This window comes from Catharus ustulatus, chromosome 32 (assembly GCF_009819885.2).
Source record: "Catharus ustulatus isolate bCatUst1 chromosome 32, bCatUst1.pri.v2, whole genome shotgun sequence".
Taxonomy (NCBI): domain Eukaryota; kingdom Metazoa; phylum Chordata; class Aves; order Passeriformes; family Turdidae; genus Catharus; species Catharus ustulatus.
Window position 1 is genome coordinate 231,261 of NC_046252.1, and position 17,351 is coordinate 248,611.

The 17,351-nt window shown below is 56.5% G+C and overlaps 1 protein-coding gene across 3 annotated transcripts in view; it reads left to right on the plus strand.

Moving 5' to 3' along the window:
- Window positions 1-17,351, plus strand: part of G6PD (glucose-6-phosphate dehydrogenase) — a 30,424-nt gene that overhangs the window by 12,217 nt on the left and 856 nt on the right. For all 3 annotated transcript variants that reach the window (XM_033083549.2, XM_042780097.1, XM_033083548.1), the window contains exons 7-13: window positions 1,417-1,572; window positions 3,714-3,839; window positions 3,929-4,022; window positions 5,186-5,372; window positions 10,981-11,216; window positions 12,457-12,533; window positions 15,770-15,862. In XM_033083549.2, the coding sequence (XP_032939440.1) occupies window positions 1,417-1,572; window positions 3,714-3,839; window positions 3,929-4,022; window positions 5,186-5,372; window positions 10,981-11,216; window positions 12,457-12,533; window positions 15,770-15,862 (969 nt within the window). The remainder of the gene's footprint in view (window positions 1-1,416; window positions 1,573-3,713; window positions 3,840-3,928; window positions 4,023-5,185; window positions 5,373-10,980; window positions 11,217-12,456; window positions 12,534-15,769; window positions 15,863-17,351) is intronic.

Genomic DNA, 17,351 nt, shown 5'->3' on the forward strand with positions numbered 1-17,351 from the left:
CAGTGTGGGGACACAGCTGTGACACAGCACCTGGGGGCTGTGTGCATGGGGACAGCATGGGGACATGGGGACACAGCTGTGACACAGCACCTGAGGGCTGTGTGCATGGGGACAGGGTGAGTGGGGACATGGGGACACAGCTGTGACGCAGCACCTGAGGGCTGTGTGCATGGGGACAGGGTGAGTGGGGACATGGGGACAGCATGGGGACATGGGGACAGCATGGGGACACAGCTGTGACACAGCACCTGAGGGCTGTGTGCATGGGGACAGGGTGAGTGGGGACATGGGGACACAGCTGTGACACAGCACCTGAGGGCTGTGTGCATGGGGACAGGGTGAGTGGGGACATGGGGACATGGGGACAGCATGGGGACACAGCTGTGACACAGCACCTGAGGGCTGTGTGCATGGGGACAGGGTGAGTGGGGACATGGGGACACTCAGGGTGTGTGACTGCAGGGGACACTGTTTTGTCACCATGTCCCACCTCCCATATCCATGTCCCCACTGTGTCTGTGCACATTCCCGTGTCCCCACATGTCCCCTGTGTCCTCCTGTCCTTTGTGTCCTCATGTCCCCTGTGTCCTCCTGTCCCTTGTGTGTCCCTGTGTCCTCATGTGCCCCCACACCTCCTGTACCCCTGTGTGCCGCTGTGTCCCCATGTGTCCCTATGTGTCCCCATGTCCCCACATGTCCCCCCATTACCTGTGTCCCCACATCCCTCACATCCCTTGTGTCCCCATGTCCCTCCATGTTGCCCTGTGTCCCCATGTCCCTACATCCCTCACATCCCATGTGTCCCCATGTCCCCACATGTCTCCCCATGTCCCACATGTCCCTACATCCCTCACACCCCTTATGTCCCCATGTCCCTCATGTCCCCCATGTCCCCACATGTCCCCGTGTCCCCACATCCCTCACGTCCCTTGTGTCCCCATGTCCCTCCAAGTTTCTTGTGTCCCCATGAGTCCTGACGTCCCCACATGTCCCCACCTGACCCTACATCCCTCACATCCCTTGTGTCCCCGTGTCCCTCCATGTTTCTTGTGTCCCCTGTGTCCCCATGTGTCCCCATGTCCCCCCATGTCCCTACATCCCTCACATCCCATGTGTCCCCATGTCCCCACACATCCTTGTGTCCCCTTGTGTCCCCTTGTGTCCTCGTGTGTCCCCGTGTCCCCACATGTCCCCCCATGTCCCCAAGTGTCCCTGTGTCCCTACATCCCTCACATCCCTGTGTCCCCATGTCCCCATATGTTCCTTGTGTCCCCATGTGTCCCCATGTCCCCACATGTCCCCCATGTCCCCATGTGTCCCCATGTCCCTACATCCCTCACATCCCTGTGTCCCCCTACATCCCATGACCCCATGTCTCTGCACATTCCCCAGTGTCCCCTGTCCCTCTGTCCCCAGGTGGAACCGCGTGATCGTGGAGAAGCCGTTTGGGCGGGACCTGGGCTCGTCGGAGGAGCTGTCGGCGCACCTGAGCTCGCTGTTCAGCGAGGAGCAGATCTACCGCATGGACCACTACCTGGGCAAGGAGATGGTGCAGAGCCTCATGGTGCTGCGGTGAGCTGGGGACATGGAGGGGACAGGGGACACGGGAGGGGACCCAGGATGTCCCTGGGAGTTCCATCTAAGTCCCTGGGAGAAATTACCGTCTTTATATCAATATCAATATCCATCGGCGTTGTCGTCGCTGTCCATCGGTGTCGTCAGCGGCGTCGATATCCATTGACGTTGTCATCGTCGTCATCATCAATACCCATCGATGTTGTCATTGTCATCATCATCATCAACATCCATCACCCTCATCAACAGCGCTGCCACCAACACTCTCCTCATCCACATCGTCAACATCCATCACCATCACCACAATCAACATCAGTGTCATCAACACCCAACAGCGCAGTTATCACCATCAACACCCAACAGCACAGTCATCATCATTAACAGTCGTCCACCAGCATCACCATCGTCATCATCCACATTACCAACATTCATCGCCATCACCACAATCAACATCAATGTCATCAACACCCAACAGCACAGTCATCATCATTAACACTTGTCCACCAGCATCGTCATCATCCACATCATGAACATCCATCACCATCACCACAATCAACACCCAGCACCATAATCAATGTCATCAACACCCAACAGCACAATCATCATCATTAACACTCGTCCACCACCATCGCCATCGTTGTCATCATCCACATTGCCAACATCCATCACCACAATCAACACCCAGCACCATAATCAATGTCATCAACACCCAACAGCACAGTCATCACCATCAACACCCAACAGCACAGTCATCATCATCAACACCCGCCCACCAGCATTGTCATCGTTGTCATCATCCACATCGTCAACATCCATCACCATCACCACAATCATAATCAATGTCATCAACACCCAACAGCACAACCATCACTATCAACACCCGCCCACCAGCATCGCCATCGTTGTCATCATGCACATTGCCAGCATTCATCACCATCATCACAATCAACACCCAGCACCATAATCAGTGTCATCAACACCCAACAGCACAGTCATCACCATCAACACCCATCCACCAGCATTGTCATCGTCGTCATCCACATCATCAACATCCATCACCATCACATCACCACCAACACTGTCAAAGTCATCAACATCCATCACCATCACCACAACCAACACCCAGCACCATAATCAACGTCATCAACACCCAACAGCACAGTTATCACCATCAACACCCAACAGCACAGTCATCACCATCAACACCCAACAGCACAGTCATCACCATCAACACCCATCCACCAGCATCGTCATCATCCACATCATCAGCATCCATCACCATCAACATCACCACCAACACTGTCAAAGTCATCAACATCCATCACCATCACCACAATCATAATCAACGTCATCAACACCCAACAGCACAGTTATCACCATCAACACCCATCCACCAGCATCGTCATCATCATCATCCACATTGCCAACATCCATCACCACAATCAACACCCAGCACCGTAATCAACGCCATCAACACCCAACAGCACAGTCATCACCATCAACACCCAACAGCACAATCATCACCATCAACACCCAACAGCACAGTCATCACCATCAACACCCAACAGCACAACCATCACCATCAACACCCGTCCACCAGCATCGTCATCATCCACATTGTCAACATCCATCGCCATCACCGCAATCATAATCAATGTCATCAACACCCAACAGCGGTCCACTCTGCAACTCTTCCCAGGCTGTTCTCCTTTTATCTTTTATACCCTGATTTATACTTTATTTACAATGAATCACCAATATTTATACCCACTTTACACCGTGCAGTTTCCCCTTCACCAATCCCGAGTTGGTGACCCAGAAGATGGATGCCATGAAGAAGAAGAAAGAATTTCTTACTACAAATCCTCCATCTTGTGTTCAGACCCCCTAATATAAACAATCTTTAAAACCTTAATTTTCACACACCAATCTACACTCTACTTATTTCTGTGACTCTAATTCTGTATATAACGATGGTAATTTCTCCCAGGGACTTGGATGGAACTCACAGGGATTTTGGGCACCTTGCCAAGGCTTCTGAGCCCCCTGGGTTCCCACAACAGGGGACACGGGGAGGGGACATGGGGACACAAGGAGGGGACATGGGGACACTCACAGGGCTCCTCACCCACCCCCAGCTTCGGCAACCGCATCTTCGGGCCCATCTGGAACCGCGACAACATCGCCTGCGTGGTGCTCACCTTCAAGGAGCCCTTCGGCACCGAGGGCCGCGGCGGCTACTTCGATGATTTCGGCATCATCCGGTGAGGGTGGCCGTCCCCCGGTGTCCCCCGTGTCCCCTCCGCGTCCCCCCCGTGTCCCCCGACCCCGTGGCAGCGCCGGATCCCCACAGGGACGTGATGCAGAACCACCTTCTGCAGCTGCTCTGCCTCGTGGCCATGGAGAAGCCGGCGTCCACCAACCCCGACGACGTCCGCGACGAGAAGGTGGGGACAGCGGGGTGTCACCAAGGTGTCACCGCCCCCTGGTACCACGCTGGTCACTGAGATTTGTGTCTCCAGTGGTCACATCATGGTCATGGCCACAGGGTTGTGTCCCCCTGTGGCCACATCCCCCTACCCCAGTTGGGTTCCACCACCTTGTTCTCGATGGTGGCCCCCAAAGCCACGTCCCCAAATGTGTCCTGTCCTTTGAGCCATGGTGGCCCCCAAAGTCACGTCCCCCCTGGCCATGTTCTCACTGACCATGTCCCCAATCGTGTCCTGTCATCCTGTGATCCATGGTGGCATCCAGAGCCACGTCCCCAATCGTGTCCTGTGATCCATGGTGGCCCCCAAAGCCACGTCCCCCCTGGCCACGTTCTCACTGACCATGTCCCCAATCGTGTCCTGTCATCCTGTGATCCATGGTGGCACCCAAGGCCACGTCCCCAAATGTGTCCTGTACTCCTGTGATCCATGGTGGCACTCAGAGCCACGTCCCCCACAGCCATGTTCTCACTGACCATGTCCCCAATCGTGTCCTGTCCTCCTGTGATCCATGGTGGCCCCCAGAGCCACGTCCCCAAATGTGTCTTGTCCTCCTGTGATCCATGGTGGCCCCAAATCCATGTCCCCCACGGCCATGTTCTCACTGACCGTGTCCCCAAATGTGTCCTGTCATCCTGTGATCCATGGTGGCCCCCAAACTCTGGCCATGTTCTCACTGACCATGTCCCCAGTCGTGTTCCCAGTCGTGTCCTGTGATCCATGGTGGCCCCCAAAGTCACAACTCCTGTGGCCATGTTCTCACTGACCGTGTCCCCAATCGTGTCCTGTCCTCCTGTGATCCATGGTGGCCCCCAAAGCCACATCCCCAATCGTGTCCTGTCCTCCTGTGATCCATGGTGGCCCCCAAAGCCACGTCCCCCATGGCTCACTGACCGTGTCCCCAATCGTGTCCTGTCCTCCTGTGATCCATGGTGGCCCCCAAAGCCACGTCCCCCATGGCTCACTGACCGTGTCCCCAATCGTGTCCTGTCCTCCTGTGATCCATGGTGGCCCCCAAAGCCACGTCCCCCAGTGGCCACATCCCCCCAGCCCATTGCCTGTTCTTCCCGGTGGCCCCCCATACCCAGGTGTCCCTCACCTGTCCCTCACGTGTCCCCCAGGTGAAGGTGCTCAAGTGCATCAGCCCAGTGGAGCTCAAGGACGTGGTGCTGGGCCAGTACGTGGGCAACCCCGAGGGCCCCCCCGAGGCCCAGAAGGGCTACCTGGACGACCCCACGGTGCCCGCCGGCTCCACCACGCCCACCTTCGCCACCGCCGTGCTGCACGTGGCCAACGAGCGCTGGGACGGTGAGAGGGGGATGGTTGCCATGTGATGGCATTTGTGGTTGTGATGGTGGTAGTGATGACTGTGGTAGTGATGGTGGTTGCCATGGTGATGACATTTGTGGTTGTGATGATGATGATGGTGATGATGATGGTTGTGGAGATGGTGATGGCCACAATGGTGACATTGATGCCCAGAGGATGACAGAGGTGTTGACCATGATGATGGTGGTTGCCATGGTGATGGCACTTGTGGTTGTGATGGTGATAGTGATGACTGTGATGATGGTGGTTGCCATGGTGATGATGATGATGATGGTGGCGGTGGTTGTGGAGATGGTGATGGCCACAATGGTGACATCAATGCCCAGAGGGTGACAGAGGCATTGACCGTGATGATGGTGGTTGCCATGGTGATGACATTGATGGCTGTGATGATGATGATGATGATGGTGGTTGTGGAGATGCTGTTGTTGATGGTGATGGCCACAATGGTGACATCAATGTCCAGAGGATGACAGAGGTGTTGACCATGATGGTGGTTGCCATGGTGATGACATTGGTGGTTGTGATGGTGATAGTGATGACCGTGATGATGGTGGTTGCCATGGTGATGATGATGCTGAGGATGATGATGGTGGTTGTGGAGATGGTGATGGCCACAGTGGTGACATTGATGCCCAGAGGATGACAGAGGTGTTGACCATGATGATGGTGGTTGCCATGGTGATGACATTGGTGGTTGTGATGATGATGATGGTGGTTGTGGAGATGCTGTTGTTGATGTTGATGGCCACAATGGTGACAGAGGATGACAGAGGCGTTGACCATGAGGATGGTAGTTACCATGGTGATCGACGATGATGACGACAATGACGGATATCGACGAGGACGACGACGGATATCGACGAGGACGACGACAAATATCGACGAGGACAACGACAGATATCGACGAGGATGACGGATATCGACGACGACGACAGATATCAACGAGGACGACAACGGATGACGAGGACGACGACGGATATCGACGACGTCGACGACGGATATCGACGAGGATGACAACAGATATCGACGAGGACAGCGACGGATATCGACGACGACGACGACAGATATCGACGACGGATATCGACGAGGACGGTGACGGATATCGACGACGACGGATATTGACGAGGACGACCACGGATATTGACGACGACGACGGATATCGACGAGGACGGATATCGACAAGGACGACGACGGATATCGACAAGCACGATGACAGATATCGACGCCACCGCCGCTGCCGATGGATATCAACGATGACAACAATGACGATGGATATCAAGGACGACGGATCTCGATGACGACGGATATCGACGAGGCCGCCGATGGATATCGACAAGGACAACGACGGATATTGACGACGTCGACGGATATCGACACCACCGCTGCCGCCGACTGATATTGACAATACTGATGACGCCGATGGATATCGACACCGCCGCTGCCGATGGATATCAATGACGCCGACGCCGATGGATATCAATGATGCCGACGCCGATGGATATCAATGACGCTGACGCCGATGGATATCAATGACGCCGACGCCGATGGATATCAACGACGCCGATGGATATCAACAAAGCCGACGCCGTCAATGGATCTCGACACCGCCGCCAATGGATATCAACAACGATGACAACACTGCTGCCAATGGATATTGACAACGATGACGATGCTGCCGATGGATATCAATGACGACGCTGCCGCCCATGGATATTGACGATGATGATGATGGATATCGACAATGCTGACAACAACGGATATCGATGACGACGTCGATAGATATTGACGATGACTAAAATGTTTGCGGATATTGACGATGATGATGATGAAAGCGTTGAGATTATGTGACAGATGATGACGGTGATGTCAATGCTGAGGGTGCCAATGTTGACAACATTGATGACGTTGATGACCATGGTGGCGATGAGAATGACAACGATGGCCACGATGACAACTCCTCAGGTGTCCCCTTGTGCTGAAGGAGGGTGCTGGGATGGAGATGGATGGGGATGGATGTTGATGATGTTGATGACAATGATGACAATGATGACAATGCCAATGTCCCCAGGCGTCCCGTTCGTGCTGCGCTGTGGGAAGGCGCTGGGATGTGATGGATGGTGATGATGTTGATGACGATGATGATGTTGACGATGATGATGATGACAATGATGTTGATGCATAGTGATGATGATTATGATGTTGGCGATGACAATGGTGACAATGGTGACAATGTCCCCAGGCATCCCGTTCGTGCTGCGCTGCAGGAAGGCGCTGGGATGGTGATGGATGGGGATGATGGTGATGATGTTGACGATGATGATGATGACAATGATGTTGATGCATAGTGATGATGATGATGACGATGATGTTGACGATGACGGTGATGACAATGACAATGTCCCCAGGCGTCCCATTCGTGCTGCGCTGCGGGAAGGCGCTGGGATGTGATGGATGCTGATGGATGCCAATGGATAATGATGACATTGATGACGATGATGTTGATGATGACAATGACGATGATGACAATGACATTGATGACAATGTCCCCAGGTGTCCCGTTCGTGCTGCGCTGCAGGAAGGCGCTGGGATGTGATGGATGGGGATGTTGTTGATGGATGGTGACAATGTTGATGATGACAATGACAGTGGTGACAATGACAACGATGACAATGCCAATGTCCCCAGGCGTCCTGTTCGTGCTGCGCTGCGCGAAGGCGCTGGGATGAGGATGGACAATGATGGATGATGGTGGATGGTGATGATGATGTTCATGTTGATGATGTTGACGATGACAACGATGTTGATGATGTTGTTGGTGATGATGATGATGACGATGATGACAATGATGATGATGACAATGACGACAATGGTGACAATGACAATGATGACAATGTCCCCAGGCGTCCCGTTCATGCTGCGCTGCAGGAAGGCGCTGGGATGTGATGGATGGTGATGATGGTGATGATGTTGATGGATGGTGATGATATTGATGATGACAATGGTGTTGATGATGATGATGACAATGACCATGATGACAATGACAATGGTGACAATGACAATGTCCCAGGCGTCCCATTCGTGCTGCGCTGCGGGAAGGCGCTGGGATGTGATGGATGCTGATGGATGCCAATGGATAATGATGACATTGATGACGATGATGTTGATGATGACAATGACGATGATGACAATGACATTGATGACAATGTCCCCAGGTGTCCCGTTCGTGCTGCGCTGCGGGAAGGCGCTGGGATGTGATGGATGGCGATGATGATGATGTTGATGGATGGTGATGATATTGATGATGACAATGATGTTGATGATGATGATGACAATGATGACAATGACAATGGTGACAATGACAACGATGACAATGCCAATGTCCCCAGGCGTCCCGTTCGTGCTGCGCTGTGGGAAGGCGCTGGGATAGTGATGGATGGTGATGATGTTGATGACGATGATGATGTTGACGATGATGATGATGACAATGATGTTGATGCATAGTGATGATGATTATGATGTTGACGATGACAATGGTGACAATGGTGACAATGTCCCCAGGCGTCCTGTTCGTGCTGCGCTGCAGGAAGGCGCTGGGATGGTGATGGATGGGGATGATGATGTTGATGATGTTGACAATGGCAATGGTGACAATGACAATGGTGACAATGTCCCCAGGCGTCCCGTTCGTGCTGCGCTGCGGGAAGGCGCTGGGACGATGATGGACAATGATGAATGATGGTGGATGGTGATGATGATGTTGATGTTGTTGACGATGACAGTGATGTTGATGATGTTGTTGACGATGATGACGATGATGACAATGACAATGATAACAGTGGTGACATTGATGACAATGTCCCCAGGCGTCCCGTTCATGCTGCGCTGCGGGAAGGCGCTGGGACGATGATGAACGATGGTGAATGATGATGATGGTGATGGATGGTGATGATGACGTTGATGTTGATGATGACAATGATGACAATGATGACAATGATGACAATGTCCCCAGGTGTCCCATTCGTGCTGTGGGAAGGCGCTGGGACTATGATGGATGGTGATGGATGGTGACGATGCTGATGCATGTTGATGATGACAATGATGACAATGACAATGGTGACAATGACAATGATGACAATGTCCCCAGGCGTGCCGTTTGTGCTGCGCTGCGGGAAGGCGCTGGGACGATGATGAACGATGGTGAATGATGATGATGGTGATGGATGGTGATGATGACGTTGATGTTGATGATGACAATGATGACAATGACAATGATGACAATGTCCCCAGGCGTCCTGTTCGTGCTGCGCTGCGGGAAGGCGCTGGGACGATGATGGACAATGATGGATGATGGTGGATGGTGATGATGACGTTGATGTTGATGATGTTGACGATGACAATGATGTTGATGATGTTGTTGATGATGATGACGATGATGACAATGACAATGATAACAGTGGTGACATTGATGACAATGTCCCCAGGCGTCCCGTTCGTACTGCGCTGCGGGAAGGCGCTGGGATGTGATGGATGGCGATGATGATGATGATGTTGATGGATGGTGATGATATTGATGATGACGTTGATGTTGATGATGTTGATGATGATGATGACAATGCCAATGGTGACAATGACAATGATGACAATGTCCCCAGGCGTCCCATTCGTGCTGCGCTGCGGGAAGGCGCTGGGATGCGATGGATGCTGATGGATGCCAATGGATAATGATGACATTGATGACGATGATGTTGATGATGACAATGACGATGATGACAATGACATTGATGACAATGTCCCCAGGCGTCCCGTTCGTGCTGCGCTGCGGGAATGTGCTGGGATGTGATGGATGGCAATGATGATGATGACGTTGATGGATGGTGATGATATTGATGGTGGCAATGATGTTGATGATGATGATGACAATGACAATGGTGACATTGATGACAATGTCCCCAGGTGTCCCGCTCATGCTGTGCTGCAGGAAGGCGCTGGGACAATGATGGACGATGATGGATGATGATGGATGTTGATGATGATGTTGATGATGACAATGAGGACAATGGTGACAATGATGACAATGACAATGGTGACAATGACAATGGTGACAATGACAACGATGACAATGCCAATGTCCCCAGGCGTCCCGTTCGTGCTGCGCTGCGGGAAGGCGCTGGGACGATGATGAACGATGATGAATGATGATGATGGTGATGGATGGTGATGATGACGTTGATGTTGATGATGACAATGATGACAATGACAATGGTGACAATGGTGCCAATGTCCCCAGGCATCCCGTTCGTGCTGCGCTGTGGGAAGGCGCTGGGACGATGATGAACGATGATGAATGATGATGATGGTGATGGATGGTGATGATGACGTTGATGTTGATGATGACAATGATGACAGTGACAATGATGACAATGTCCCCAGGCGTCCCGTTCGTGCTGCGCTGTGGGAAGGCGCTGGGATGGTGATGGATGGAGATGGATGGTGATGATGACGATAATGATGATGACAGTGATGATGACGATGATGACAATGACAATAGTGACAATGACAACGATGACAATGCCAATGTCCCCAGGTGTCCCGTTCGTGCTGCGCTGCGGGAAGGCGCTGAACGAGCGCAAGGCCGAGGTGCGGCTGCAGTTCCGGGAGGTGCCCGGGGACATCTTCGCGCGGCAGTGCAAGCGCAATGAGCTCGTGGTGCGCGTGCAGCCGCGCGAGGCCGTCTACGCCAAACTCAACACCAAGAAACCGGGGATGTACCTGCGGCCCGAGGAGTCCGAGCTCGACCTCACCTACGGCAGCCGCTACAAGGTGCCCAGGGTGGGGGGTGGGGACACAGAATGGGGACACAAAATGGGGTTTGGGGACATGAGAGTGGGGTGTGGGGACACACAAATGGAGTTTGGGGACACAAAATGGGGTTTGGGGACACAAAATGGGGACACAAAATGGGGACACAAAATGGGGACACAAAATGGGGTTTGGGGACACAAAATGGGGTGTGGGGACACACAATGGGGTGTGGGGACACACAATGGGGTTTGGGGAGAGGGGAATGGGGTGTGGGGACACAAAATGGGGACACAAAATGGGATTTGGGGACACAAAATGGGGTTTGGGGGACACAAAATGGGGTGTGGGGACACAAAATGGGGTGTGGGGACATGGAAATGGCGTGTGGGGATATGGAGATGGGGTGTGGGGACACAAAATTGGGTTTGGGGACATGGAAATGGGATGTGGGGACACAAAATGGTGTTTGGGGGCACACAATAGGGTTTGGGGACATGGCAGGGGGGTTTGGGGATGCAAAATGGGGTTGGGAACATGGAAATGGGGATGGGGATATGGAAATGGGGTTTGGAGACAGGGGAACGGGGTGTGGGGACACAAAATGGGGTTTGGGGACACACAATGGGGTTTGGGGATATGGAAATGGGGTTTGGGGACACAAAATGGAGTTTGGGGACACAAAATGGGATGTGAGGACAGGGAAATGGGGTGTAGGGACACAAAATGGGGTTTGGGGACATGGAAATGGGGTTTGGGGACACGGGGATGGGATGTGGGGACACAAAATGGGGTTTGGGGACACACAATGGGGTTTGGGGACACACAATGGGGTTTGGGGACATGGAAATGGGGTTTGGGGACACGAGGATGGGGATACGGGGACAGGGTTTGGGGACACGGGAGTGGGGTGTGGGGACACAAAATGGGGGGTGGGGACACACAGTGGGGTTTGGGGATATGAAAATGGGGTTTGGGGACATGGGAATGGGGGGTGGGGATATGGAAATGGGGTGTGGGGACATGGGGATAGGGTGTGGGGACACAAAATGAGGTTTGGGGACATGAGAGTGGGGTGTGGGGACACACAAATGGGGTATGGGGACAGGGGATGGTGTTTGGGGACACACAATGGGGTTTGGGGACACACAATGGGGTTTGGGGACAGGGGATGGTGTTTGGGGACACACAATGGGGTGTGGGGACAGGGGATGGTGTTTGGGGTACCCCCAGACCCCCCCAACCCCCCGGTGCCCCCCAGGACGTGAAGCTCCCGGACGCCTACGAGCGGCTCCTGCTGGACGTCATCTGTGGGAACCAAATGCACTTTGTGCGCAGGTGAGGGGGACAGGGACACCTGGGGACACCTGGGGACAGTGAGAGGGGACAGGGACACCTGGGGACAGTGAGAGGGGACAGGGACACCTGGGGACACCTGGGGACACCTGGGGACACCTGGGGACAGTGAGAGGGGACAGGGACACCTGGGCACACCTGGGGACACCTGGGGACAGTGAGAGGGGACAGGGACACCTGGGGACACCTGGGACACCTGGGGACAGTGAGAGGGGACACCTGGGCACACCTGGGGACACCTGGGGACACCTGGGGACAGTGAGAGGGGACAGGGACACCTGGGCACACCTGGGGACAGGTGAGACACCTGGGGACAGGTGAGAGGGGACAGGGACACCTGGGGACACCTGGGACAGTGAGAGGGGACAGGGACACCTGGGGACACCTGGGGACACCTGGGGACACCTGGGGACACCTGGGGACAGGTGAGAGGGGACAGGTGAGACACCTGGGGACAGGTGAGAGGGGACAGGGACACCTGGGGACACCTGGGACAGTGAGAGGGGACAGGGACACCTGGGGACACCTGGGGACACCTGGGGACACCTGGGGACAGGTGAGAGGGGACAGAGACACCTGGGGACAGTGAGAGGGGACACCTGGGACAGGTGAGAGGGGACAGGGACACCTGGGGACACCTGGGGACACGTGAGAGGGGGCAGGGACACCTGGGGACAGGTGAGACACAGAGACAGGTGAGAGGGGACAGGGGGCAGGTGAGTCTGGGGAGGGCCCAGGTGAGCTCTGGGGCAGGTTTTGGGTCCCCAGGTGAGTTTTGGGGTCCCCAGCTCAGGTTTGAGGTCCCCAGCTCTGTTTTGGGGTCCCCAGCTGAGTTTTGGGGTATCCCCAGGTGATTTTTGGGGTCCCAGCTCACTTTTGGGGTGTCCCCAGCCCAGTTTTGGGGTGTCCTTCCCTCACTTTTGGGGTCCCCAGGTGAGTTTTGGGTCCCCAGCTCAGTTTTGGGGTCCCAGCTCAGGTCCCCAGCTCAGTTTTGGGGTCCCAGCTCAGGTCCCCAGCTCAGTTTTGGGGTGCCCACCTCACTTTTGGGGTGTCCCCAGCCTGGTTTTGGGGTGCCCTGCTCAGGTTTGGGGTCCCCAGCTCAGGTCCCCAGGTGAGTTTTGGGGTCCCCAGGTGAGGTGTGGGGCAGGTTTGGGGTCCCCAGCCCGGTTTTGGGGTGTCCAGGTGAGTTTTGGGGTCCCCAGCTCAGTTTTGGGTCCCCAGGTGAGTTTCGGGATGCCTAGGTGATTTTTGGGGTGCCCAGGTGAGTTTTGGGGTGCCTAGGTGATTTTTGGGGTGTCCCCAGCCCAGTTTTGGGGTCCCCAGCTCAGGTCCCCAGGTGAGTTTTGGGGTCCCCAGGTGAGGTGTTGGGCAGTTTTGGGGTCCCACCTCACTCTTGGGGTTCCCATCGCACTTTTGGGGTGTCCCCAGCCCAGTTTTGGAGCCCCAGCTCAGATCCCCAGGTGAGTTTGGGATCCCCAGGTGAGTTTTAGGGTCCCATCTCAATTTTGGGATCCCCAGCCTGATTTTGGGGTCCCAGCTCAGATCCCCAGCCTGGTTTGGGGTCCCCAGGTGAGTTTTGGGGTGTCCCCAACCCAGTTTTGGGGTTCCCACCTCACTTTCGGGGTGTCCCCAGCTCAGGTCCCCAGGTGAGTTTTGGGGTGTCCCCAGCCCGGTTTTGGGGTCCCATCTCACTTTTGGAGTGTCCCCACCTCACTATTGGGGTTCTCAGCTCAGTTTTGGGGTGCCCAGCTCGGGTCCCCAGCCCAGTTTTGGGGTCCCCAGCTCAGATCCCCAGGTGATTTTTGGAGTCCCCAGGTGAGTTTTGGGGTCCCCAGGTGATTTTTAGGGTCCCCACCTCACTTTTGGGGTGTCCCCAGCCCAGTTTTGAGGTCCCCACCTCACTTTTGGGGTCCCACCTCACTTTTGGGGTGCCCAGGTGAGTTTTGGGGTGTCCCCATCTCACTTTTGGTGTGTCCCCAGCCCGGTTTTGGGGTCCCCAGCTCAGGTCCCCAGCTCAGTTTGGGATCCCCAGGTGAGTTTTGGGGCGTCCGGGTGATTTTTGGTGTCCCCATCTCACTTTTGGGGTGTCCCCAGCCCAGTTTTGGGGTCCCCAGCTCAGTTTTGGGGTGCCCAGCTCAGGTCCCCAGCCCGGTTTTGGGGTACCCATCTCAATTTGGGGTGCCCAGGTGATTTTTGGGATGTCCCCAGCCTGGTTTTGGGGTCCCCAGCCTGGTTTTAGGAACCCCACCTCACTTTTGGGGTCCCATCTCACTTCTGGGGTGTCTCCAGCTCAGTTTTGGGGTGCCCAGGTGATTTTTGGGGTGTCCCCTCACTCTCAGTGTCCCCTCACTCTCAGTGTCCCCTCACTCCCGGTGTCCCCCCCTCACTCCCGGTGTCCCCTCACTCTCAGTGTCCCCCCTCACTCCTGGTGTCCCCTCACTCTCAGTGTCCCCCCCTCACTCCCGGTGTCCCCTCACTCTCAGTGTCCCCCCTCACTCTCAGTGTCCCCCCTCACTCTCAGTGTCCCCTCACTCTCAGTGTCCCCCCTCACTCTCAGTGTCCCCTCACTCTCAGTGTCCCCTCACTCTCAGTGTCCCCTCACTCCCGGTGTCCCCTCACTCTCGGTGTCCCCCCCTCACTCTCGGTGTCCCCCCTCACTCTCAGTGTCCCCTCACTCTCGGTGTCCCCTCACTCCCGCTGTCCCCTCACTCTCGGTGTCCCCTCACTCCCGGTGTCCCCCCCTCACTCTCGGTGTCCCCTCACTCTCAGTGTCCCCTCACTCCCGGTGTCCCCTCACTCTCGGTGTCCCCTCACTCTCGGTGTCCCCCCCTCACTCCCGCTGTCCCCTCACTCTCGCTGTCCCCTCACTCTCGGTGTCCCCCCCTCACTCCCGGTGTCCCCTCACTCTCGCTGTCCCCTCACTCCCGGTGTCCCCTCACTCTCGCTGTCCCCTCACTCCCGGTGTCCCCTCACTCCTGGTGTCCCCTCACTCGGTGTCCCCTCACTCTCGGTGTCCCCCCCTCACTCTCAGTGTCCCCTCACTCCCGCTGTCCCCTCACTCCCGGTGTCCCCTCACTCTCAGTGTCCCCCCCTCACTCCCGCTGTCCCCTCACTCCCGGTGTCCCCTCACTCTCAGTGTCCCCTCACTCCCGCTGTCCCCTCACTCCCGCTGTCCCCTCACTCCCGCTGTCCCCTCACTCCCGGTGTCCCCTCCCCAGTGACGAGCTGCGCGAGGCCTGGCGCATTTTCACCCCCCTGCTGCACCAGATCGAGCAGCGCCGGGAGCGGCCCCTGCCCTACCCCTACGGCAGGTGGGAACTGGGGGGACTGGGGGGACTGGGAGGGACTGGGGATACTGGGGGGGAACTGGGGGGGAACTGGGAGGGACTGGGAACTGAGCACCCCCTGCCCTACCCCTACGGCAGGTGGGAACTGGGGGGACTGGGGAAACTGGGGGGGACTGGGAGGGACTGGGAACTGAGCACCCCCTGCCCTACCCCTACGGCAGGTGGGAACTGGGGGGACTGGGGGGACTGGGAGGGACTGGGAGGGACTGGGGACTGGGGGGAACTGAGTGCCCCCTGCCCTACCCCTACGGCAGGTGGGAGCTGGGGATACTGGGAGGGACTGGGAGGGACTGGGAGGGAACTGGGGGGACTGGGAGGGAACTGGGAGGGACTGGGAACTGAGCCCTACCCCTACGGCAGGTGGGACTGGGGATACTGGGGATACTGGGAGGGACTGGGAGGGATTGGGAGGGACTGGGGGAGACTGGGAGGGACTGGGAGGGACTGGGGGAAAACTGAAGGGGCTGGGGGACAGCTGGGGGGAAACTGGGGGTAACTGGGGTGGTAACTGGGGGACATCTGAGGGGGCTGGGGGGCACCTCGGGGGGTACCTGAGGGGTAACTGGGGGGGCTGGGGGGCAACTGGGGGGGTAACTGGGGGGACTGGGGGAAGCTGGGGGGGCTGGGGGAGGTACTGGGGGGGCTGGGGGCACCTGGGGGGGAACTGGGAGGGAAACTGGGGGGGCACTTGAGGGGGCTGGGGGTACCTGGGGGGGGTAACTGAGGGGGCTGAGGGGTAACTGGGGGGGCTGGGGGGCACCTGGGGGGAAAACTGGGGAAACTGGGGGGGCTGAGGGGGGGCAGGGGCCACCGGGGGGATAACTGGGGGGAAAACTGAGGAGGCTGGGGGTCAGGGGGTAACTGGGGGGGCACCTCGGGGGGTAACTGGGGTGGCTGGGGGTACCTGGGGGCACCTTGGGGGGCTGAGGGGCACCTGGGGGGACTGGGGGAGGTACTGGGGGAACTGGGGGGGCTGGGGGGCTGAGGGGCACCTGGGGGGAAACTTGGAGGAGTTGAAGGGCAGCTGGGGGGCACCTGAAGGGTACCTGGGGGGGCATTGGGGGGTACCTGGTGCAGGAATTGGGAGGGCTGGGGGGTACCTGGGCACACCTGGGTGGGAGGGGCTGGTCCTGAGGGTCCCGTTGGGGATTTGGGGGGTCCCGGGGGTCCTGCTGGGGATTTGGGGGGGTCCCATTGTGGATTTGGAGGCCCCATCGGGGATTTGGGGCTCTCGGGGATCTCTTTGGGGATTTGGGGGGGTCTCAGGATCCCATTGTGGATTTGGGGGTCCCGTTGTGGATTTGGGGGGTCCTGCGGATCCCACTGGGAATTTGGGGGTCCCAGTATGGATTTGGGGGTCCCAGGGGTCTCAGTGGGGATTTGAGGGGGTCCCATTGGGGGTTTGGGGGGTCCTGGGGATCTCACTGGGGATTTGGGGGTCTCAGTGGGGATT